Raw genomic sequence first — 26,640 nt, 5'->3', positions numbered from 1 at the left:
CAGTTGCCAACAATCTGAATTTTGATCATGTGACTGCGGGGATGCCACAATGGTCGTAAGTGTGAAAAATGGTCATGTCACTTTTTTCAGTGCCACTGCAACTTTGAATGGTCACTAAATGACTGTTGTAAGTCAAGGACTGCCTATACAGGCAGTCCTCAATTTACAACCATTCGTTCAGTGACCATTTGAAGTTACAATGGTCCTGGAAAAGTGACTTAGGATCATTTTTCACACTTACGACGGTTGCAACATCCCCATGGCCACACAATCAAAAGTCAGGTGCTTGACTCATATTTATGATGGTTGCAGTGTCCAGGGGGTCATGCGATCACCTTTGTATGAGAAGCAAAGTCCGTGGGAAAGCCTGATTCACTTAACAACCGTGTTACTAACTTAAGAAAAGCTGTGTCTCACTTAAGTATGGGAAGAAAGGTTGTAAAATGGGATAAAACTCACTGAACAAATGTCTCCCTTAACAACATAAATGTCGGGCTCAATTGCGGTCGTAAGTCGAGGACCACCTGTATTCTATGATTCAGGCTGCAAGGAGCAGCTTCCACAACTGCAATTCCTCAAAGGGCCAGAATTGCTGGATTAAATTTATAACCTAGCTCAGAGAAAGTGGTTTGAATTTATGTTTCAGGTCGCAGGGCAGAGGCATAAATTCAGCTTAAGTATCGCCAATGTTTTTTTTTTCCTTTTGAGAAGATGGGGGGGGGGTGCGTGGCCTCCGGCCCACGGGGCTGCCAGTTTGACATCCCTGTTCTAATATACCGTACTTTTCGGAGTATAAGACGCACCAAGGTTTTGAAAAGGCAAATCTTTTTGAAAAGTAGGTAGGTAGATAGAGGGACAGAGAGGGAGAGAAAGAGAGAGAAATACAGTAGGTAGGTAGGGAGAGAGAGAGAGTAGTTAGGTAGGTAGATAGATAAAGGGATGGAGAGAGAGAGAAATAGAGAGAGATAGAGAGATAGAGAAATACAGTAGGTAGGGTTTGGTTTAGGGTTAGCTTTAGGGCACTTGATCAATGTAATTCTCATCAATCAGTTAAAGAGCTTTCCAAAAGGAAAAAGAAAAGTTTTTGCACTCTGCAAACCTCCCCAAAACGGCCCATTTTTCACGAAAATGGACCTGTTTTTTTTTTCATAAAACCTGAAATAGCCGGGGGGGGGGGGGCTTGCAGGGTGCTCCTGGGGAGGGGGGGGATGAGCAAAAAACAGCCAGTTTTTTGCAAAAACGGGCCCGTTTTATGTCAAAGAAATTGCATGCATAGCCTTATGGAAGCTTATAGAGTGCTGCTGGAGGCTGGGGCAAAAACAGCCCATTTTATGCTCATTTCTGCCCTCCCCAGCCCCCAGGAGCTCTCTGAAAGCCTCCATAAAGGTATGCATGGCAATTTTGGTGAAGGGGCGGTGCTTCGGGAGGCAAAAAATGCTGTATTCGGTGTATAAGACGCACCCAGATTTTCAGCCTCTTTTTTGAGGAAAAAAGGTGTGTCTTATACTCCGAAAAATACGGTATGTGCTCTATTTGCAGTAGAAGACACACCAAGGAAAAAAGGCTTTGACAGTTGCTGTCACTATCTTGACACACAAACCCAGACTGCAGATGTCCCTCAACAGCCACTTATTAAAATGGATGTGATCCATATTTTCCAGTGTTTTGGCTCAACATTCTTTGGAGTCCAACGTATTAAACCGCTAAAGCGTTTGACCATTTCTGTTCAGCCATGCGTTCACTAATGGCCCCGAGCCACCGTAGCAATGAGGAATTTCGAGGGAACAATCATAATTTCAAACTATTGCAAACTTCTCCACTGAGAATCAGAAAGTCTAGCTGATATTCTGCTTCTCAGGCTGTGTATTACACCATATTGCCAAAAGAATTCGCTCACCTACCTTTCCTCACATATGAACTTACTGTAAGTGACATCCCATTCCTAATCCATAGGGTTGAATATGATGTTGGTCCACCCTTTGCAGCTATAACAGCTTCAACTCTTCTGGGAAGGCTGTCCACAAGGTTCAGGAGTGTGTTTATGAGAATTTTTGACCATTCTTCCAGAAGCGCATTTGTGAGCTCACACACTGATGTTGGACGAGTTTACGTGGCCTACCACTTTTTGGCTGAGTTGCTGTCGTTCCCAAACACTTCCACGTTCTTATAATACAGCTGACAGTTGACTGTGGAATCTTTAGGAGCGAGGAAATTCCACGACGGGATTTGTTGCACAGGTGGCATCCTATCACAGTCCCATGCTGGAATTCACTGAGCTCCTGAGAGCGACCCCTTCTTTCACCAATGTTTGTCAAAACAGTCTGCATGCCTAGGTACTTGATTTTATACACCTGTGGCCATGGAAGTGATTGGACCACCTGATTCTGATTATTTGGATGGGTGAGCGAATACATTTGGCAATAGAGTGTATTTCTAATTTAACAGAATAACTTATTATTTTAATAATAATAATTGGCAGTCTGAGGATCAGGGAGCAATGAAATGCAAAAAAACTCCTTGTGCTTTATTCTTTGGGTTTTTTAAAAAAATATTTGCCTTTTTTTAAACTTATTTTAAAATTGTGGGTCATCCAGAATCATGTAGCTGAGATGCGAAGCCACATAAGATGAACAGTTAAAAATTAATCTATTCATAAGTTATAATGGAATACATGTATCCCCTTCTGCTTTTTGTTTAAACTTCCTATTTGAAAATCAAATGATAATTTAATTCCTAGTGTAATTCACATTTTTCAGTCAAATGGGTCTCCAGCTACAGAAAGAGCAACTTAGAATTTCCGTCTTATTCTATTCCTTTTAGAGGCTGGGAGAGAATCCAACATTACTACGACTTTACTTACGGTTCGATGGTGTATCCACTGACTGTGTCCATATTCTAAGGTTCCTCCTAACTCCCGAGTAAGCTGACTTGTATCGATGTAACCGTGTAAGTCAGATACTGAATTTAACATGATGATCTGCACCGGAGGAAAAAACACAACAAAAGAATCTAAGAACAAAATCTTTCCACCAATCAATCTTGGTTCCTGAAAGATATAGGGACACACACATATAATTTATATGAAAAGAAGGACTAGGGGAGACATGATAGCAGTGTTCCAATATCTCTGGGGACACCACAAAGAAGAGGGAGTCAAGCTATTCTCCAAAGCACCTGAAGGCAGGACAAGAAGAAGAATGGGTGGAAACTAATCAAGGAGAGAAGCAACCTCGAACTAAAGAGAAACTTCCTAATAGTGAGAACGACATGCCTCCAGAAATTGTAGATGCTGCAACACTGGAAGTTTTTAAGAAGAGATTGGAAAGCCACCTATCTGAAATGGTAAAGGGTCTCCTGCTTGAGCAGGGGGTTGGGCTAGAAAACCTCCAAGTTCTCTTCCAACTCTATTCTGATTAATTAACTTTTCCTGCAGACTTCCCCATTGACTTTGCTTGTTGGAAACTGCTTGGGGAGGTCACAAGAGGAGCTCACGTCACTGTGGGATGCTACCAATGGTCAGAAGGGCGGCGGCCAGTTGTAAGTCACTTTTTTCAGCACTTTCACACCTTCAAATGGTCGCTAAACGAATAGTCATAAGTCAAGGACTACCTATAATGATACTCAATTGTTGTGGCCCAGCAGAACCCGGTTGAGCTGCTGATGGACTCGGATAGTGAGGAACCATATGAGTCTGCCCTGGACGATGTGGAGGACCCTGTGCAGGGTTCAGACTCAGAGCAGGGACCAGAGAGGCTGGTTGACCACCAGGAGGTGCCTGAGGCATGGAGCAGTGGAGAGGATCAAAGGCACTTTGTCCCTGATGCTAGATTGAGAAGGGCTGAGAAACGGAAGCAGCAACAACATAGGCAGACTCACAGATGATTAAGCACAGGTGGTTGTGGATTGGCCCCTCCCAAGAGAGATTATAGGTGAGGCGTTGGGAGGGGACATTTGCAGGAAACAACCTTTCGATTTATTAGTTAAGAAAATCTATGTATTCTAGCCGTGTCTGCTTGTTTGGACTATCTTTGTTGCTTCATTTTGAATTATCTGGGTTGCTCTATTGAACGTGAGTTGCCTGGGCCCTCAGCCAAAGGATTCGTTATCTCAGTAATTAAACAGTGGCAAACAGCCAAGCCTGTGTTCTGGTTTATTAACAGGCGTGGAGAGGGGGGTCAGAACACTCAGTAATCACTGCCTATAGAAAATTAACACATTGGTGAATCAATGTTACTGAGAACTTTTTACTGAGGCGCTTTGGTTTATTCAGGGTGCATACTACTGTATATACAGGTAGTTCTCAACTTATGACTGTAATGGAGCCTGTCCATTATAGTACTGTGTGTCCCCGAAAATAAAACAGGGTCTTATTTTCTTTTGATCCCCGAAATAAATGTTTGACCTTATTTTTGGGGAAGTCTTATTATTTTTGAGGTGCAGGAGATGGCGAGCTTGCTCACGTCATGGCTGCTGCTATGTTGCAATATTTTGGGGGGAGGGCTTATTTTAGCGCATGTGCTCAAAAGCTCGATTGGGCTTATTATCCGGGGAGATCTCATTTTCGGGGAAACAGGGTAGCAATGGTTGTAAAGCCATGCGACACACCAGATTATACAATCTTTTTTGCAGTGGTCGTTAAGCAAACCCATGGTTCGCTCCAGGCACAGACAAAACCATCATAATAGGTAGTCACATGACCGAAGGATGCTGCAAACAGCTTTCAATGTAACTGTGATGTTGAACGTCCAGAGTTCAGTCACGGGACCACATAGGGCAGTGTTGGTGAACCTTTTCCGCACCGAGTGCCAAAATGGGAGCGCCAGAAACTGGAAGAGCAGCTTCATGGCACGCACCGAAGCGCCAGGAACTGAAAGAGCAATTCCCCGGCGGGCACGACCATGCCAGTGATCTGGTCTTCCGGTTTCTGGAGCACATGCATGAGCGAAGACTAGTGTGTCCGCCGGGAAGCTGCTCTTCCAGCTTCCAGCACTCCCGCACATGTGAAGTCCAGCTGGCCTGCATGCATGTGTGCGCCAGAACCCGAAAGAGCAACGGCCGACGGCTAGCATGCCCGGATGGCTGGCGTGCCACTTCCGGCACGTATGTCATAGGTTCACTCATGGACATAGGGAGACCAACCATCATAATTTTGAATCCAGGTTCATAAGTAGCCCCAGAGTAGGTCTGTCATAACTTCGAATGGTTGCTAAGTCACCTGTCATAGGTCGAGGGTTATTACAGGGAATATTCAAAAATATCACTTATACTCAACTACAATTCAATTTTTAGTCCCTTGCAATTCTTTTTCCTCCCCCACCCAAACTGTTTAGGTGGAGAAAAAGAAGTTAGGAGCCAGAGCAGATAGTTTGATCAGAGGATTGCTGTTGGCAGGTAGTCCTCGACTTACAACAGTTCATTTAGTGACCATTTGAAGTTACAACAACAGCTGCTGAAAGTGACTTATATGGCCAATTTGCACACTTACGACCATTGCAGCCTCCCCACCATCATGTGATCAAAATCCGGCTGCTGGGTAATTGGTTCATATTTACGACTTTTACAGAGTTCCCCAGGTCACGTGATCCCATTTAGCGGCCTTCCGATGAGCAAAGTCAATTGGGATGCAAGATTCACTTAACAGCCATGTTCCTAACTTTAACACCTGCAGTGATTCACTTAACAACTGTGGCAAGAAATGTAGTAAAACTGGGCAAAATTCCCTTAATAACGGCCTTGCTTAGCAATGGACATTTTGGGCTCAATTGTGGTTGTAAGCCGAGGACTATCTGTAGTTGGACAGATCCTGAAGAGGGGAGGAGAGAAGGAGAGACATTTGCTGGAGAACAGAGGGATGCAGAATCAGAAAAGTGCTTACCGGTACCTTCATTTTAAAGTCATCGCGATACAGTTTGATGCCAATGTCAGCGATTGCCCTTTGGATGAAACGGGACGGCCGGAGGACAAAGACTAACTGCAGATTCCCGGGAAATGCTCCCTAAAATGACAGCAAAAAGGGAAAGGGATCTGTTCTAAATCCGTACTGCTCCAAAATACCTTTCAACCAGAGGTGGGTTGCCAATTTTTTTACTACCGATTCAGGCGTGCGCAATGCTTCTGCGCATGCACAGAAGCGTCCGGGCGGGTGGGCAGAGCCTCTTTCCGTCGCTGCTACCAGTTCAGCAATCCAGGCCGAACCGGCAGCAATCCATCTCTGCTTTCAACCCTTTGAAGAAGAGGAAAAGCTCTGAAGGCCAAATCCACCAACATGCCAAAACCACCGAGCTGGAGTTCTGACCGAGGCTTCCCAAGAGCATGCCGCAAACTCCTGGTCCCCACAAAAACCCCTTTTATTAATTTGCTGTGAATTCTGCTCATTCCCATCCAGCAAAGTCCTTCGAGGGAGGATTTACAGCCACAGACCTTCTCTGGCTTGGAGAGCTGCCAGGCGGATATCTGCAAAACCTGGCAAGGAGTCTCGAAGAGTCACAAACCAGTTAAGCAAACTAATTGTCTCCTGCAAACTCCACTCCCCTTTCAGTCCTCCTTTATTTTCTCTGGGAGTGGCTATTCATTGTCCACCCGTGGCCTTACTCGCAAGTCGACCCCTGTTCTTTAGCTGTTCCCTTCGTCTGGCAACTCCGTGCATGCGCACACTGGGAACAGGCTCCAGCTGTTCTTCTGCCTCACTGATGTCTTACTCTGAAGGCAGCTGATAACTGGCACAGGGCTCTGGCCCCCTCTCTGCCTCTGACACAGAGCCCTCATCATCAGAGCCTTCCCTAGACTCCAGGACTGGCCCATCTTCCTCCCTAATCTCCTCACTGTCCGAATCTGCTGCCAGCTCTGCTGGCGGGCCACAACAGCTGGACACTAGAGCAGGGGTCTCCAACCTTGGCAATTTTAAGACTTGTGGACTTCAACTTCTGGGAGTTGAAGTCCACAAGTCTTAAAGTTGCCAAGGTTGGAGACCCCTGCACTAGAGCGCCAACTTAATGCCATTAGCCCAATTACTCTTATCCTAATCTAGCAGTTTTTAATATTTTCTGTTGTGATTCTTGGTTGGCCACCACTTTCAGCATGAACCTCTGAGAGATTTTAACGCTGAACATTAAGATGGATCTTCACTCACTCGCTATTTGGACATTTCATTGTTTATTTTATACAGGTCTCGGGAACCTTTCCCATCCATTGTTGGGAACAGTTTTCATTAGAACATAAAAATCCATCAAACCAACCAAAACCTAATCAACCATTGTGAGATTCAAGGAATAAGACAGGGTGCGCAAGCTGAAGGTCAATCTCTGAGTCTTTCTGAGACTTGTAGTGAAATTGTTGTAGTACTGTAATAAAAGAAGAAGTAATAAAAGGAGGAGGGGGAGCAGAATCAGGCGGTTAAAGCTACAAGGGCCTGAACTGAAACTAGCTTTCTGGAGGAAACATCTTGACTAGACAAACTGTCACTCAGTGGAACAGTCTGTCATGTGAACTGGTGAGGTCTTCCAGCATGGGCCAGAGAGCAAACTGTCAGAGATGTAGTAATAAATCATGTATGGATTAGAGGATGACCAATAGTGAGAAGAGGAAGGGGAAACAGGGAGGGTGAAAGAGAGAGAAAAGAGAGAGGGAGGTGGGAGAGAGAGTGAGAGAGAGGCAGACAGACAGAGAAGGAATGGAGGGAAGGAGAGAGGAGAGAAGGAGGGAGAAAGGGAAGGGAGAGAAGGGAGATGGAAAGGAGAGGGAGACGGAGAGAGAGGGAGAGATGGAAGTAAAGAGTAGGTGGAGAGGAGGAAAGGGGAAAGGGAAGAAGGAGAAGGAGAAAACAGTGGGAGGGGGAGAGTGGGAGAAGGGAAGAAGAGGAGATGGAAAGGAGGGAAGGAGAAAAAAAGAGCAGAGGAAGCAAGGACGGTGAAGAAACAGAGAGTGTAGTGGGGATTGCAGGGAGCTTTGGTGCGGTTTCAACAAAGAGGAACTTATTTAGGTCAGCCTTGTTGTGAGATTCCTAACCCCCTTTGATGTTGCCTTACAGCTTTACAAAAATCACCCAAGACTTCCTGTCTGCTTCCAGCGAATGCTTTCTTCAATGCAGAAGAGAAGAGATAAATATTTCCAACCGCACCCCTTCTTGTGGGTTCTTGTGGGGTTGATAAACATTTTTCCCCACCACCCTTATTTACTCACAAGTGCACTGGCTGCTTCTGCTCTTGGCAAATTGATCCGTATTGCCATGTTATTTCATTTACCCCTGCGTTTGATCTGTACCAGTAACAAGAGTTGGAAGGGACCTTGGAGGTCATCTAGTCCAACCTGCTCACGCAGAAGACCTATACTAGGGATTCGAACTGCCGAACTCTCTGATTGACAAGCTCAGCGTTTTAGCCACTGAGCCACCTAGAGAAAGCAATGTAGATAATGCTTAGACATAGATATATTCCTATATATGCAAACTATATATGGTACAGCTGGGATGATCCGAAGCAAAGAGATTTCATTTTCAAAGCCGCGGGTGCATAGAGCAACGAGGGGATCCTATCCACAGCCTCTTTTTCACCCCCCCCCCGCAAAGCCCCACTGCGTGAAGAATCCATGTGTGAAAGGAGCAGGCCTGTTATTCCCATTGAAACGGGGCCGCCTCCTCCTCCTCCTTTGGAAGAGCGCCCTTCAAAAACATTGCATAAATACCTTAGGGCCAAGGCTATTTATATTTCCGTGCATCTTTGCCCGGAGTTCTTAATCGGAGCGATTTGCACAAAAAAGAGAGGGGACCGTCCTTGCCCGAGCGGCTGGCTATTCCCCCCTCCCCATTTCGCTTTCCTTTTGTGGGGGGGAATGGGGAGGACACCCAGCAGATCTTGTGGGTCCGCGGGAATCCCTGCAGCAGCAGAGCGGGAGTGGGTAGGTGGGTTCAGCAACCCTCCCCTTCCCCTTTCGGCTGACTGTGCCATCCAACGGGGGTGAGGGTGGGCTGTGGAAAAAATATGGCAAGAAAAGTCCTCCAACACCCCCCACCCCAAATGAATAGGATAGGATAGAATTAACAAGAGAAGAGAAAATAGAATAGAAGATAACAGAACAGAATAGAAAATAGAGTACAGAACAGAATACAGAATGGGTTGGGATGGGATAGGATAGAAATAACAAGAGAAGAGAAGAGAAAATAGAATAAAACAGAATAGAATAGAAAATAGACTATAGAATAGAATAGAAAAGAACATAATAGAATAGGATAGAATATAGAATGGAATAGAGAATGGAATGGGATAGGATAGGATAGGATAGGATAGGATAGGATAGGATAGGATAGAAAAGAAATAAGAGAAGAGAAAATAGAACAGAATAGAACAGAACAGAATATAGAATGGAATGGAACAGAGAATGGAATGGGATAGGCTAGGCTTGAATAGAATAGAATAGAATAGAATAGAATTCCTTTATTGGACAAGTGTGATTGGACACAGAAGGAATTTGTCTTTGGTGCAGATGCTCTCAGTGTACATAAATCATAAGGTACAACACTTAAGGATAGTCATAGGCTACAAATAATCTGCAAAATGCAATTGTAGTGCAACACACACACACGCCCCGCCCCCATTCCTTCCCTGATTTCTCCCCGAGGCTGCTCCGGCTCTTAGTATAGGTCGCAGGCTGCAGCCGCCCCTTTGCATTTGAAATGTGGGGTGGGGGGTGGGGTGGTTCTGTGGTTGTTGTTTTTTTTTTGCAGAAAAGTGCGAGCATGCAACAGAGGCGCGCATCCGGAGGGCAAGCAAAGAGATTTGCCGCAGGAGTTTTGCAAGAAGCCCCACGCGGAGCGACAACAACAATCACACACACACACACACACACACACACGACGGTGGAATTGTCACTTACTGCGATTCGGGTGAGCGATGCCTTGACCGCGCTCCATTTGTCCCGCCGTCTGTCTATGATGGTGATGAAACCGATGCTGGCAGCCTCCAGACTGCAAAATAACCAGAGGAGATATTGGGAGATGCGAAGAAGGAGCGGCAGCAACCCAGGTCGTTCCCGGCTACATTACTGCAGCAAAAATCCCCCGTCCGCGGCGACACGCTCCCATTTGATCCCAGCCAGGGCAGAGGGGCACGGGGCGGAGAGTGGCATGCCACCTTTTCCCTCCCTGGCATCGCTTTTCCCAAACGTGGATCGTTTTAAGGCCAACCCGCCCCCTCCCCCTAAAATCGCTTCGGGTGGATTGCAGCCTCCCCACCCCCCCCCAAAAAAGGACAACAGCCGGACGAATTTGGGATTGTTTGCAAGATCTCAGGCTGGTAAAACGCAAATCCTTTGAGTGAGGTGGTGGACAAGGAGGCCTTTTGAGGACAAGCTTTTTTCCAAAATCTGCAGGCCAGGAGCAAGAATCGTGCCAGCCCCGTAGATCCCTGGGGAGGATGTGCCTCTTTTTGTAAAAAAAAAAAAAAGTTACACACAGGTTCAGAAATCTAAGACACGTCTGAGCATCCATGGAGTAGCCTCTCCTTATGGATGAATGACTGCAGAATTAATAAATTCTGGCTTATGTGCTAGCACTTCTGCGTTCAAGTCACTGCCCCCTTTCCTGCATTTGGAAGATTTAATAGATTAACAGTTGAAAGGGATCTTGTAGGTCATCTAGTCCAACCCCCCACACCACCCCGCCCAAGCAGAAGAACCCTACAACATTTCTGACAGGCGGCAGTCCAATCTCATCTTGAAAGCTTCCAGTGATGAAGCTCCCACAACTTCCGAAGGCAACTTCTGTTTCCATGGGTTGATTGTTCTCATTGCCAGAAAGTTCCTCCTTGTTTCTAGGTTGAATCTCTCCTTGATCAGTTTCCATCCATTGTCCCTTGTCTGGCCTTCAGGTGCCTTGGAAAATAGCTTGACTCCCTCCTCTCTGTGACAGCCCCTCAAATATTGGAACGCTGCTATCATATCTCCCTGATCCTTCTCTTCACTAGATTAGCCAAGGCCAATTCCTGCAACCGTCCATCATATGTTTTAGCCTCCAGCCCCCTAATCATCCTGGTTGCTCTTCTCTGCACTCTTTCTAGAGTCTCAACATCTTTTTTATAGTGCGGTGACCAAAACTGGATGCAGTACTCTAGGTGTGGTCTTACTAAGGCTTTATAGAGTGGTATTAGTACCTCACTTGATTTTGATTGTATCCCTCTGTCAATGCAACTTAAAAGAAACCACCCCCCTCATTTTATAAAGAATGTTACTGAAGATTTGAAATTCTCTCACCCATATAGGTTGTCCTCGACCTATGACTACAAAGGAGCCCAACATTTCTATTGCTACCTTCAAAACGATGCTATAGAGCACTTCACACCCAAACAACTAGACACAAGAACGTTTTTTCCTGAAGCTGCGTCTAGTGCCAGGCTTACAATACAATACAATACAATACAATAGCAGAGTTGCAAGGGACCTTGGAGGTCTTCTAGTCCAACCCCCTGCCTAGGCAGGAAACCCTATACCGTTTCAGACAGATGGCTATCCAACATCTTCTTAAAGACTTCCAGTGTTGGGGCATTCACAACTTCTGGAGGCAAGCTGTTCCACTGATTAATTGTTCTAACTGTCAGGAAGTTTCTCCTCAGTTCTAAGTTGCTTCTCTCCTTGATTAGTTTCCAGTGACATGCAGTCAGGGGAGGCAGGGCCTCACCACTCTCATCATGAAAATAAAAAAGAATTACTCCAGGAAGCCGTGAAAGTGGCTGGGAGAGGCGCGCGGCTTAGTTTAGCCTCCCTGGACATCTCAGCAGCAGCCCCAAGTGTGCCGATCTCGCCATTTTTTACATCGGGCGAGCCCGGGATCCTTGCAAGGGGAATGGGACGTGTGCAGGAGGCTCCTCAGCTCCAGCCTCAATCAGCGCAGCCGCGGTCCCCTTCATGTTGGCTCAGGAAGGAGGGGAATGGGACCACGTGTACAGGGGAAGGGGATCGCGGCTCTGCTAATCTGAGGCTGTGCGCTGAGGAGCCACCTGCACACGTCCCATTCCCCTTGCAAGGATCCCGGGCTAAGTTACAGGAGCCGGGGGGGGGGGAGCGCTCACGTTGCTTGCCGCCTTCGGTATACCGCTAGGTTGGGGAGTGGCATTCTGTCTGGCCAGAGGGGAGAGTTGCCGGGCGGCTGCTCCCTTGTGAACTGGCTCCCGAAGAGCCGGGCACAGCCTCAGGGGCGAAGCAGCCATGAGGTAACCATGCTCACGAGCGGCCGCCCGGCAAATCCCCTCTCCAGCCGGGAAAAGCGCCATTCACTGACCTAGGGGGTATCCCTAAGGTGCCAAGACATGTGGTGCTCTGCCCGCCCCCCCCAGCTCCCGTGGCTTGGCACATTCGGGATACCTCCTAGGTAAGTGCATGGAGCTCTGCCCGGCTGGAGAAGGGGGTTGCGCGAGCGCCTGCTTCGCCCGGAGCTTCACCAAGCCCTTGCGCAGCTCTCCCAGGCCACGGCCGCTGGCCGCTGGCCGCTGCTGACCACCGCCGACCGCCGCCGCCCCGCTCCGAGCATAACTTTCAAACTCCAAAACTCGGGGCCGAGTCTTCCAGCATTGGCCGCTCTAGGAGTGCTCTCTATGGTGGGCCGGCTGCCGGACCGGCCCACCATAGAGAGCACTCCTAGAGCGGCCGATCCTTGAAGACTCGGCCCCGAGTTTTGGAGTTTGAAAGTTATGCTCGGAGCGGGGCGGCAGTGGTCAGCGGCGGGCAGCAACGGCCCGCGGTCGGCGGCGGGCAGCAGCGGCCAGCGGCCGTGGCCTGGGAGAGCTGCGCAAGGGCTTGGTGAAGCTCTGGGAGAAACAGGCACTCACGCAACCCCCTTCTCCAGCCGGGCAGAGCTCCATGCACTGACCTAGGGGGTATCCCGAATGTGCCAAGCCGCGGGAGCTGGGGGGGCGGGCAGAGCACCACATGGTTTGGCACCTTAGGGATACCCCCTAGGTCAGTGAATGGTGCTTTTCCCGGCTGGAGAGGGGATTTGCTGGGCGGCCGCTCGTGAGCATGGTTACCTCATGGCTGCTTCGCCCCTGAGGCTGTGCCCGGCTCTTCGGGGGCCAGTTCACAAGGGAGCAGCCGCCCGGCAGCCCCAAAACGATAAGCCCTCCCTGATAATAAACCCAAGGGCATATTTCGTGGGGCAAAAGAAAATAAGCTCCTGTCGTATTTTCCAGGAAACACGGTAACATCATCAGTGCTAGAAGGGGGGGGGGGGAGGAGGAGAAAGGAGAAGTTTCTCTTCTCAGAAAGCCTGCCTGCCTCTTTCTGACATTTCTGAGAAAAGAAACTTCTCCGTTTGGGCTGCGGCCGTGCGATCGGAGCAACCACGTGGTTTGATGACGTCACCAGCCTCACCAGTCATAAACCTCACCGCACATCACTGGTTTCCACCCATTGCTTCTTGTTCTACCCTCAGGTGCCTTGGAGAATAGTTTGACTCCCTCTTCTTTGTGGCAACCCCTGAGATATTGGAACACTGCTATCATGTCTCCCCTAGTCCTTCTTTCTCTTAAGCTAAACATACCCAGTTCCTGCAACCGTTCTTCATATGTTTTAGTCTCCAGTCCCCTAATCATCTTTGTTGCTCTTCTCTGCACTCTTTCTAGAGTCTCCACATCTTTTCTACATCGTGGCGACCAAAACTGAATGCAGTATTCCAAGTGTGGCCTTCCCAAGGCATTATAAAGTGGTATTAACACTTCACATGGTATTAACACTTCACGCTTGTGGTCCTTCCTCCCTCTCCTTTTTCCCTCCCCCCCTCTTTTTCTTTCCTTCCTTCCTTCCTTCTTTCTTTCGCAGAACCCCACCCCACCCCCATTTTTGGCCCAGCAGGCCTCAGGGAAGCTTCCTGGGAACAAAAACAGTATCCAAATGCTAAAAAAAAAGCACATTGTCAGAACTTTTTTTTTACTTTAAGCATTTTTACTAACGGGGAAACCAGGAGCATTTCACCCCTTAATCTAAATCCTAGCTTTTTTTGATTAGCGTGTGAACCCTGTTTTGCGTGGCTCGGCACGCTGGGTGAATCCAGATGAGCTGATGTGTTCAAGATCCCCAATATTGTACAAACAATAGAAAGCGAACATGGGCTATTCAGTAAACCAGGTTAAACCTATTATCTGAACACAGCTTTTGCCTCTGTTCCTGATCTACTGACTAGCAGTTTCCATCCCTGTTTTATAGATCAATGCTCCCCTTTTTTGTGTGCTGAATTTCACAATAGGAAAGATGTTGCTGCTCTTACTATTTTAATTTGACATCTGCCCTGAATTAGAAAGAACATCATTCTGCATTCACTTGGAAAAGAGTTGGCCACCTTACAATGTATTGTTTCGAGATGAAGATGTCTTCAAGCCCTTATTTTAGAAATCAGAGGGAAAGATTATAAGGTGAATAACGGATCCAGAGCGACGCTTGTCACAGAAAATAAATAGTGATAGCCCAGGATGTTTTCCTATTTGTACTGAGTGCAGCAAAAATGGGCACGAAGCCCTTGGAACAAAGGGGTATTTTCTTCCCAGTAAACATGAAGACGTATGCAGAAAACCAGAGTTGGAAGGGGGCCATTTAAGCTATTACATCCAACCCCCAAATTAAAACATCCTCAGTTGATAGCTGTCCAACCTCAACACCTCCAACAAAAGAGAGGCCATCACTTCCCTAAGTAACAGATTCTGCTGTTATAGCTCCCATAGGTAAAGGTTCCCCTCGCACATATGTGCTAGTCGTTCCCAACTCTAGGGGGCGGTGCTTCTCTCTGTTTCAAAGCCGAAGAGCCAGCGCTGTCCGAAGACGTCTCCGTGGTCATGTGGCCGGCATGACTAAATGCCGACGGCGCACGGAACGCTGTTCCCTTCCCACCAAAGGTGGTCCCTATTTTTCTACTTGCATTTTTACATGCTTTCGAACTGCTAGGTTGGCAGAAGCTGGGACAAGTAACAGGAGCTCACTCCATTACGCGGCGCTAGGGATTTGAACCGCCGAACTGCTGACCTTTCTGATTGACAAGCTCAGCATCTTAGCCACTGAACCACCGCGTCCCTTTATGACCCCCATAGCCGGACATTATCCTTACATGCAATAAGACCCTTCATAAGGTAAAGCCATTATTCAACTTCCTAAACCGGAGTGGGGAACCATGGCCCTTGTATGACTTGTGGACTTCAACTCCCAGAATTCCTGAGACAGCCATACCATCGGCATTGACAAAACCACCATCGGTCAATTGCAAAAGGCAGCTTGGAACAGCTTACATCCTGCTATGATTCCTTTAAGACCGTCAAGCATCCACATTTGCCTATACCAGATCCTTGGCAAAGACTCAACAGGTAGATAAAAATGCCAAATCCAATCTAAACACAATGTTATATTGTTTAGTTGACTGACTGTGCAACCAAGCAATATAAAATAATTTATTAAACAAATACCACTGTGTTAATACCACTTTATAATGCCTTGGAAGACTAAAACATATGAAGAACGGTTGCAGGAACTGGGTATGTTTATCTTAAGAGAAAGAAGGACTAGGGGAGACATGATAGCAGTGCTCCAATATCTCAGGGGTTGCCACAAAGAAGAGGGAGTCAAACTATTCTCCAAGGCACCTGACGGTAGAACAAGAAGCAATGGGTGGAAACTAATCAAGGAGAGAAGCAACTTAGAACTGAGGAGAAATTTCCTGACAGTTAGAACAATTAATCAGTGGAACAGCTTGCCTCCAGAAGTTGTGAATGCCCCAACACTGGAAGTCTTTAAGAAGATGTTGGATAGCCATTTGTCTGGAACGGTATAGGGTTTCCTGCCTAGGCAGGGGGTTGGACTAGAAGACCTCCAAGATCCCTTCCAACTCTACTATTATATTGTATTGTATTGTAAATAGTTGGAACAGATTGGAACAGGATTTTAACAAAGAAAACAGCCTAGGAAAATAATTAAATAGATACCACACCATTACTGAGGTTCTAATCCAACTAGGGGTAGGAATTGAGTATCTTAGGAAAAAACAAATTAAAAATATGATGTGCTCATACATCAATATACATACAGATAGTCCTCGACTTACAACCACAATTGAGCCCAAAATTTCTGATGCTAAGTGAGACATTTGTTAAGTGATTTTTTGCTCCATTTTATGATCTTTCATACCATAGTCGTTAAGTGAATCGCTACAGTTGTTAAATTTTCTAACGTGGTTGTTTATTGGCTTCCCTTTTGACTTTGCTTGTCACAACATTATAAAAGGTGATCACATGATCTCATGACCTTGAAACCGTCATAAATATGAGTCAGTCGCCAAGTGTCTGCGTTTTGATCACGGGGCCCATGGGGATGCTGCAATGGTTGTAAGTGTGAAAAACGGTCATAAGTCACTTTTTTCAGTGCTGGTGTCCCTTCGAACAGTCACTAAATGAATGGCTGCAAGTCGAGGACTACCGGTGTATCTTTATGTACGTGCATATTTTTTAAATATTTCCTTTAATGTACGTTAGAAAACATTTAAAAGAATCACGATATTATTCCGAATACAGAATAACAGAATAAAAGAAGACAGAAGTATTTTATTCACTTTAAGATCGTGAGAAAAGTAATAAGTTTCGGCACTAAGTTTCTGCCTATCCAGAACTATAATTCTGAGGTATTTTGGAGAATTGTGTTTTTCTGATCTGATCTGAGCAATGATCAGTGAGCCAAGTTATGCAATAGGAAATATATTAATTTAGGGCAAGGGTGTCAAGCTCGATTTCATTGAGGGTCACATCAGGGTTGTATTTGACCTTGTGGGGACAGGGTGGGCGTGGCCAGCTCGACATCACTTGTGTCCAGGGCGCCTGTGGTCGCCCGAGCACTCTGCCAGCGAAAGCAGGCTCCTGACCTCCATTTTCGGCTGCCATGGCCTCCTGCAACCCTCTGCCAGAGAAAATGGAGCTTGGGAGGGCCCTCCCGAGCTCCATTTTTGCTGGCAGAGCGGGTCAGTCCTTCGCCGTTTCCAGGGTGGCCCTGCATCCCACATCTCAGCACCCTGCAGGCTGGATCCGGGCCCCGGGCCTTAAGTTTGACACCCCTGATTTAGAGGAAACCATAAACAAAGAGATAGGCAAAAGTCTAACAATTACATCCTACCAGAAGGGCCAGAAAACATGTGCTTTGTGGTCATGTTGCTGAAAAAAATGGACATTTAAGATGAGTAATTTCTTAGAAAACTCAGAAAAAAATGTGGGAGGAAATACACAGAGTATTCTTAACCATCTAGACTTCTCCTTTGTGGTTAGTAGATCATAAGATGTTACACAACCATTAATGTCCTAAGTTCTACAAGGTAACATTATATTTTTCCAACTTGGCAGCTGCAGGGCCTAGAAATAATTTCTTTCTTTCTTTCTTTCTTTCTTTCTTTCTTTCTTTCTTTCTTTCTTTCTTTCTTTCTTTCTTTCTTTCTTTCCTCTCTCTCTCTCTTTCCTTTTCTTTCTTTCTTTCCTTTCTTCTTTCTTTCTTTCTTCTTTCTTTCTTTCTTCTTTCTTTCCTTCCTTCTTTCTTTCTTAGTTGTTCTTACACACTTCATCCTGCTTTTCATCATTGTTATTGTCCTGCATTTGGGTTTCCTGCTTAAGCCTTTCACTAAGCTAAAGGAAGATATTTACTAAAATTTAAACTCTTATTGAGAAACGCGAGCCAGGATTTTGCTGTGTTTTTTTTTAGTAGTGGCATCCGCATTTAGGGTAACAGTGGAATGTGGTAAGGATGAAGATGGGATGCCAATTTCTATACTCATCTATTGATCTGCTAGTAGAAGGCCCCAATTCATGGGATGTACTGAGCAAAGGTAAGAATGCTTGGAGGAAGAAGGTAAAATTTTAGCGAAAGGTGAAATTAGAGGTTGCATAGAAGAGCCGCCAGACCTGGGTGGTGGAGTTAAGTGCATCATCAGCTTAGAAACATTACATTTCCATAAACGTTCCAAGTCCAACTTCTCCTGAATTCTATTGATCCTTATCTGGTGCAAATTTAATGTGGAACTTTACTTGTCTAGATTCTTGTGTGATGCAACTTCATGGATGGTCCTGATCCTTTGTGGCTGACATTCATCTTGTACAGGTAATCCTCGGCTTACAACCATTTGTTTAGTGACCATTAGAAGTTACAACAGCACTGGAAAAGGTGACCTTTGCAGTAACCTCATGGTCACATGACCAAAGTTTGGACGCTGGCCACTGGCATGTGCTCAGCTTTTGTGACTTGACAGGCAAAATCAACGGGGAAGCCAGATTCATTTAATAATTGGGATACTAAGTTACCAACTGCAGTGATTCACTTAATAACTATGGGAAAGAAGGTCATAAAGTGGAGCAAAGTTCATTTAACAACTGCCTTGCTTAGCAATGGAAATTTTGAGGCCTCAATTGTGGTTGTAAGTGTCAAGCGCCGGGGAAATCGGGCGATTCAGGCAATTCAAATGAGCATAAAGGTTTTTTTGCAAGCTTAAGTTCTCTACAAGAATCTGACCTACTAACAGTAAAGGGAAATTAGTGGGAATTAAGAAAGACATTCAAGGTGGGTTGGACTTAGATCTCTTGTGGATGTGCAGAGACTCATGAATGCTTGACCCCTCACTCAGGCACAGCCTGGTCATCTCTTACAGTAAGTCAAATAGTACCTAGATGTACAAACTCGCAGAAATACGTCTTAGTAAACCACCACTCTTAATTTTTCTGAAGTCCAAATGATAAAATAAAGCTTTCATTTCCACTTATGTATGAAAGGACAGTATCCTGGAATTGATACAGAAATGTCATCTTGAATATAAACTGTTTGGATTATTTATTCTGTTTTCATAAATACAATGGGTGCTATTTAGCCACCATTATATATCTATGATATATGGATGTTAGACCAGAGGTGGTATTATGCCGGTTCTGACCGATTCACCTGAACAGGTAGCGGAAATGGTGAGTGGCCCTGGCCACCTTCCCTGGCTCTACAGCATCCCATTTAGGCCCTTTTTTTTAAGGCAAAGTGCATTCGCGAACCGGTAGAGAAGGTAAGTAAATGCCACCCCTGTGGTAGACCCAAGAGATGAATAGCATGCAAAAATGATAAATAAGATGTAACGCCAGGCCAGGGCCCGGACAAACCAGGTTATCTGGCTGCAAGAATTCAAATCTGGAGAGAATATATACCAGAGAGGGATCAGAGAAGGAATATTCCAAAATTTGAAAGGGATGAAAATAAGGCTATTTGATCTTTTCCCTGGGGGGAAAAGAAGGGAGTGAAGTCACTTAGGTTCAGAACCAAATCAAAGCTTGCAGTAGTTGAGGGCTTACCTGGGAATGCTAGTTAAGTAGGTGACGACATTCAGAAAATCTTCATCGGGGATCTCACTGAAACCTGGATATTCGGGGAAGGTAATGATTGGTGCCCCGTCTTTGCCTCTCCCACCTGCAAGAGAAATTGGACCTCAGTAAGCAAAAGAAACCTGTTCTGACCCAAGCTTCCTTCAAAAGCATGAAGCAGAGTCTTGGTCCCGGCAAAGCCCCTTTCATTTACACGACTGTGAGTTCCTTTCATTCAAAGTCCGCAAGGCTTGGCAAACAGTCTTTCAGAGGAATATTTATCCACACGAACCTTATCTCGCTTGGCGAGCTGCCAGATAACTAGTTTCCAAACTCAGGGCAAGGCAAAACTTGGCACAGAGTCTCTTATAGTCACAAACAGAACTTTCCACTCTTGAAACGACCGAAGGAACGAATTGTTTCCTGCAAAATCCCCCTCCCCGTTCGCTCCTCTTTTGTTTCTTATGGGAGGGGCCAATCACCTCCAAGATGTGGCTTTCCTCCCAAGTCGACCCGCTTTCTTAGTTGTTCTTGTCTTCTGGCAGCTCTGCGCATGCGCACAGTGGGAACAGGCTCCAGCTGTTGTTCTGCCTCACTGCTGTTTAGCTCCCTCTCTGCCTCCAACGCAGAGCCCTTGTCTGAATTTTCCTCAGTCCCCTCGACTGGCCCATGTTCCTCCCCAACATCTTCACTGTCTGACTCTGCTCCCAGCTCTGTTGGCCACCGGCGGCCCACAACAAAGCCCATTGCAAAGGACATTGATACGAGAAAATCCTCTTTGCATAGTGCGTCTACAGCAGTCCTATTAGAACTTCGTAGCTACAGGTAGTCCTTGACTTAGAAACCCTTCTTTTAATGACCCCTTGAAGTTACAGGGCCACTGAAAAAAGTGACTTATGGCCAAGAAAGGAGAATATTTGTAACTCAGGGTTGAAATGAGGGGCTCGGTGCTCTCTGAGCTTGCTAGTTTTCTTGCAGATGTTGCAATAGTCAAACTAGGTAATGTCATCAAACTAGCACTGATGATGTTTACCTAGTTTGGGTATTGAAACATCTGCAAGAAAACAAGCAAGCTCAGAGAGCACCAAGGACCCCTGATTTAAGGCCATTTCCCACACTTTCACACCGTTGTAGCAGGTGGGGGATCATGGGATCAAAATTCAGATGCTTGGCAACAAGTTCATATTTACGATGGTTGCAGTGTCCCGGTGTCACGTGATCTCCTTTTGCGACCTTCTAACAAACAAAGTCAATGGGAAAGCCAGATTCACTTAATAACAGGGTAACTAACTTAATGGCTGCAGTGATTTTCTTAATAACTGTGTTACCAGCTTAACCACTGCGAGGATTCCCTTAGCAACTGGGGCAAGAAAGGTTGTAAAATGGGGCAAAATTCACTTAACTGTCTCACTTAGCGACAGAAATTTGGGGCTCAATTACGGTTGTCAAATTGAGGACTACCTGTACAGCATTTGATTTTCTTATTCCTGCAATCACAATCGTTCTTCATCATTGCAGCAACATCTGCATTCAGTGGGGTCATTGATATTATTTCCTTTCCAGCTTAAATGCATTAAGAGCACTTCCTGACAGTTAGAACAATGAATCAGTGGAAGAGAAATTGCCTCCAGAAGTTGTGAATGCCCCAACACTAGACATCTTTAAGAAGATGTTGGATAGCCATTTGTCTGAAACAGTATAGGGTTTCCTGCTTAGGCAGGGGGTTGGACTAGAAGACCTCCAAGGTCCCTTCCAACTCTGCTATTGTACTGTATTGTGTTGTACTTCCGTTTCAAAATAAGGATGTAAATAGTGGAACCAGCTAAATAGAAGATGGAATCCTATGGCTGGAAGGAACCTTGGAAGTCTTCTAATTCAGTGGTCATCAACTGGTGGTCTGTGGACCAGTGCTGGGCTCCTAACTGGTTTACTACTGGTTCACTCATGCTCGCGCACGGCGCTTCTGCACATGCGCAGAAATGTCTGGGTGGGTGGGCGGAGCCTCCCACCACCGCTACTACCGCTTTGCCTGAATCGGGTCGAACCAGGAGCAACCCACCTCTGCTGTGGACCACTGGCAGTCCGTGAGAAAATTTTGGTGGCCCGCAGAAAAATTATTTGCATTTTTTATATTGCACTAAATCAGGGGTCCTCAAACTACAACCCCTGGGCTGGATACGTGCAACGAACGTTTGTGTTGCTGCAGAGAGTCTCCCCCTTCGGGGTCTTTTTGTGCTGGTCGGAGGGGGGCAAAAATTCCGACTTCTGCTTCAGCCTCCTGGTGGGGAGCTTTGGGCGAAGGCTGGAGGGAAGCGCTGCTGGTGGCGAAGAGACGGAGGGTCTCATTCCAGTGGGACTGCATCATGGCCTGGAACTAGCTGACCATCAACCCGCTGAGCCTCCAGGTGCTGGCAACTAGCCTTGCACTCCCGCAGGTGTTCCCTCTGCTTGGAAAGCCTATGCCCGTAGTCCTCAGTGAGGTGCTTCTGCTGAGCCTCCTTCTCGGTTAGATCCAATTTGAACTGAGCCAGCTGTTTCTCGTGGTGGCTGCTTAGCTCCAACAACTACTTCTTGTTGGGACCCTAAGGAGCCCAGGTAGGCAGGGAAGGAGTGGCTGGGAGGGGAGGGACGAGTAGAGGCTGGTGAGGCGCCCCTCAATGTGAGTGATATCAAGTTGGCCACGCCCATCCAGTCACATGACCACCTAACCATGCCCGCCCACCCAGTCATTAGGGAAGTCATATTAGTGGTCTGCAGTGTTTAAAATTATGAATTTAGTGGTCCCTGAGGTCCAAATAGTTGGTGACCCCTGAACTAGTCCAATCCCCTGCTCAGGGCAGGAGATCTTATACGCACCCAGTGACCCCATTAAACTGCCAGCTTTCTCCCCATCCTGACTTGGTCTTCCTGCATTTGAATCATTTAATGCAAGGGTCCCCAAAGCCCCAGACCATAGCCTGGTACTGGGTGGCGGCCCGTTGGGAACCGGGCCATACCTGTTGCTGATACAAATGGAGCTTCACACGCATTTGCAAGTGCACGCCTCTCTCACGAAAATGGAGCTGCACAAACAAATGCTCGCATAGAACCATTTCCTCTCTTCTCGCCACTTGTCGGTCTGCAAAGCCAGAAAGGTTGGGGACCCCCGATTTAATGATTCTGGTCTTTTTACAGCTCTTGTCACAGCAGCATAGCAATTCTCTCCTTTACCACCACCGCCACCGTGAATCTGCCATTCCATTCAGGACCATAAAAGGGGAGGGGGAGTTATCTTACCCTCTAGGCCTGCTTCATGTTTCTCCCCCAACTCTTCACAGTTACAGTGTTAAGGTAATGATGATTTAATAGCTGACCCGCTGTTGCAAGACTGTAAACCGAGATGATGAAATGAGAATGAGTCAGAAGGGTGACTGCCTCTTTAAGAAGCTGTCTATATAAGGGAGGCCATGTGTGGGCGTCTCCCACTCCTTGTGTCCTATCTCTATTGTATTCTATCCGTGTGTGCTTCTGTGTTGAAGATTGATTGATTGCCTGGTATTGCCATGTGTGTGTGTGTGTGTGTGTGTTTGTTTGTTTTCATAGATTTTCACGGGTATAGGTATGCAGGTCTTGCCGTATTCGGGTCTTTTCCCGTGTAAGATTGACAGTATCTTGGCGACGTTTCTACAAGGTCACACTCGTCATCTTCAGGCTGGTGCCTTTGGCTTCGTGCACCAGCCTGAAGATGACGAGTGTGACCTCGTCGAAACATCAGCAAGATACTGTCAATCTTACACGGGAAAAGACCCGAATATGCCAAGACCTGCATACCTATACCCGTGAAAATCTACGAAAACAAACAAACAAACAAACACACACACACACATACACCAATGGTGGTTCAGGATCCCGTTCCAACCGGTATGGTTGCATACTATAAAAATGCAAATAGTCTTAAAGGGGCAGGAGGAATTGAAAAATCAACTGAAAGAAATGAATGAACAGCTCAGAGAGAACCAAAACCGAACGGTGATGACCGCTGCGGTTTGAGTGAGAAGTAACGTGACTAACCTATTTATAAAACGCAATTGTACTAAATTGAAGTTTTCCTTCCAGGCTGTGGTTATGTAACCTCTCTTTCTAATGATCCTGCAGTGCAGAGCCGATGCCTCTGGTGTTTATAGGAGAGTCAAGTCGGATAACTAAAGATAGTGTAGGAAGTTAGCACCCACCCCTAGAAAAATGAAATATCCTGGGAAATATTGAAAAGAATATTATATTTACCTGGATCAGAAATGGAGAAACATGTTTTTAGGCAGGAAACAGACTCACTCTTAATAGCCCCCACCTTTCTCAATGAGCCATTAGGGACCCTGAGCTAGTTAACTCTACATAACAAAGATAGTGGTAGCCTTCTATAGAAACTCACCACATGGCATCTGGGAACTCAACCAAGCTTGGGACTCAAAAAGACACACAACCAGAAAGTTAGCTAAGACCCACCTATCCCCACCCCGGGAGTCTGACAACCAATCAGAATACTTTTCTTACACAGGAACAGGAAACAGAGAGGTGGGGCCGAACAGATAAAAACCCAGGAACTCTCAGCAAGCTCTTTTTTCTCTCTTTTCTTCTTCACCCAACATCTTGAAGTATGTGATCATCTTTTTCCCTAGGACCTCCAACCAGGTGATCCTCTCCTCCATTAAATCATCTTTCCAAGCAGCCTCCATGTTTCCAGTGTCTTTTTCCCCACTTGGAACTGAACCCAGAAGGACATTTCTTCCAACAATAGCAATCACTGCAAAAGATCGTTGTGCCGAGCAGCTGCCTGAAACTGCTGATATTTCTGCTTTCCCCAACTGGCATGATTCAAAAGGGTTGTCCATGGAGATCCAGCCAGGTCACGATTGAACCCAAGGTGCTTTTTCCAAACAGCAACTGGACTTTCTTGGAAGATCTGGAGAAGCTTCTTAGATGAGAATCAAAACATTTTCAAAGACAACCAACCAACCATCAAGAAGTGCTTTGGAAAAGCGCTTTGGATTCAGACGGGCTTTAAGTCACACGGATGGGGAATTCTGGAAAAGTCTGAGATATTTGCCTAGCACTAAGTTCACTGTAGCAGCATTGCCAAAGAGGCATTAAGAATTTTTTTTGCGAAGCTTCTTCTCCGGTAATATTGTATTGCAAACGAGGGCATATAAAACCTTTGCTAGACCAATTCTCAAATACAGCCTTGAGTCTGACGTCCCTGTTCTAGAGGGATAATATGACCCTTAGCTTGCCAAATGCCTGCCAACCACTTTCAAGAACCACCTCCCAATATGCCAGAAGAGAAAAGTTTTCGAACAGTGCGTGTTACCTGCTCTAACGTATGCCGGCGAAACACGGGCACTAACCTCACAATCGATACAAAAGCTACGAGTGGCGCAAAGAGCCGTGGAACGATACATTCTTGGCATCACAAGACAAGATAGAAAGACCCACACATTAGAGCACAAACCAAAATATATCATCAAGAGAGTAAAAGAATGGAAATGGAAATGCCTGGCTAGGTGGCTCAGTGGCTCAGACATTGAGCTTGCTGATCAGAAAGGCCCGCGGTTCGAATCCCTAGTATAGGTCTCCTGCGTGAGAGGGGGTTGGACTAGATGACCTCCAAGATCCCTTCCAACTATTACTATTAAGGAAACAGGTTGGTTACATAGCAAGAAGAACTGATGGCAGGTGGACCAAGGCAGTCATAGAATGGATCTCACTTGATAAAAATCCTACGTTGCATTAGCAGGGAAATATAATCTAGATCAAGTGAGGTACTAATACCACTCTATAAACCGTTAGTAAGACCACATCTGGAATACTGCATCCAATTTTGGTCACTACACTATAAAAAAGATGTTGAGACTCTAAAAAAAAGTGCAGAGAAGAATAACCAAGATGATTAGGGGACTGGAAGCTGAAACATACGAAGAACGGTTGCAGGAACTGGGCATGGCTAGTCTAGTGAAGAGAGGACCAGGGGAGACATGATAGCAGTCTTCCAATATTTGAGGGGCTGCCACAGAGAGGAAGGAGTCAAGCTATTTTCCAAGACACCTGAAGGTCAGACAAGGAACAATGGATGGAAACTGAACAAGGAGAAATTCAACCTAGAAACAAGGAGGAACTTTCTGACAGTGAGAACAATTAACCAATGGAACAGAAGTTGCGTTCAAAAGTTGTGGGAGCTAAATCACTGGGAGCTTTCAAAAAGAGACTGGACTGCCATTTGTCAGAAATGGTGTAGGGTCTCCTGCTTGAGCGGGGGGTTGGACTAGATGACCTGCAAGGTCCCTTCCAACTTAGCGAATCTATAAAAAGGATCCACGAAAGAGACCTAAAAACAAGATCGACCGACGATATCAGCAAGCATTGTGGGCCCAATTGGCAAAAGAAGGCTCAGAACCGTATTGGAAGAGGCCTTCATCCTGCAGTGGACAAACAATGGTTAAAACAATGAATATGAATATGATCCTATTCATATTATAGCTTGACGCTTGGAGGGCTATATTTTGTCTGTTGTCTATGCAGGGAGAAAAAAGACCCCAAAAAAGGAGGGGCACTACTGACACCTTGTGGACAGGATTGGCAATGTAACGATGGGGGAGCGAGGGGGGGGTATATTTTGGAGAGTGAGCTCAGCAAAAATAAAACAGCAGCAGCAGCAGCAGCAGCAGCAGCTGGTACATGGTTCTGCTTTGGTGCATAGAATAAAAGTAGCCAGCATGGTTGATTGCATCTCCGTGGTGCTTGGGAATGTGATTAAATATAAATGGAGATATATTTTTTTTAAAAATCCCCATACGAAGGAACTTCATTCTGAGTACAATTGGGCCAGATCAGGATGTGTTTGGGGAGGAGGAAAAGAAGAGGACATTTATCTTTTCCCAATTCTCTGCTTTTCTTCTCTTTTTTCAGCTATCTCTGTTCATCCGCAATCCAAGAAGACCCCGATTACGCATTTTGCAAATTGGAAGCAATTGGAAGCTTGCCACACAGGGAAGGGTGAAAGCAAGTGGTATCCCATTTGGCCTCCTGCTACTAATCCTAGTGTTGGGAAGGATGTTTCTTTCTTTCTTTTTTCCCCACCGTGTCTCATTTTTGAGCTTTGTTTTCTAGGAAGCCCCTCCCTTCCCCCCCAATGAAATATTTTGGGAAATATTAAAAAAAAGGGCAGAATATTATATTTCCCCAAAGGAAAAATGGAGAAACGTGTTTTTAGAGGCAGGAAGCAGCCCCCAGTCTTTCTTAATAAGCCACAGCAGATGCCAGCACTTAAGGAGATAAAGAA

At 46.0% G+C, this 26,640-nt stretch overlaps 1 protein-coding gene across 6 annotated transcripts in view; it reads right to left on the bottom strand.

Moving 5' to 3' along the window:
- MCF2L2 (MCF.2 cell line derived transforming sequence-like 2) overlaps positions 1–26,640 on the bottom strand; it is a 251,079-nt gene that overhangs the window by 167,397 nt on the left and 57,042 nt on the right. For 5 of the 6 annotated variants that reach the window (XM_081955551.1, XM_081955550.1, XM_081955548.1 and 2 more), the window contains exons 3-6: positions 19,320–19,434; positions 9,868–9,958; positions 5,876–5,995; positions 2,861–2,977 (exon numbers count right to left, since the gene is read on the bottom strand). In XM_081955551.1, the coding sequence (XP_081811677.1) occupies positions 2,861–2,977; positions 5,876–5,995; positions 9,868–9,958; positions 19,320–19,434 (443 nt within the window). The remainder of the gene's footprint in view (positions 1–2,860; positions 2,978–5,875; positions 5,996–9,867; positions 9,959–19,319; positions 19,435–26,640) is intronic. The other variant, XM_081955549.1, reaches the window with a different exon arrangement.

The sequence above is a fragment of the Natrix helvetica genome, assembly GCF_964273705.1.
Source record: "Natrix helvetica genome assembly, chromosome: 5".
Taxonomy (NCBI): domain Eukaryota; kingdom Metazoa; phylum Chordata; class Lepidosauria; order Squamata; family Natricidae; genus Natrix; species Natrix helvetica.
This window is presented reverse-complemented; position numbering and strand designations above follow the sequence as displayed.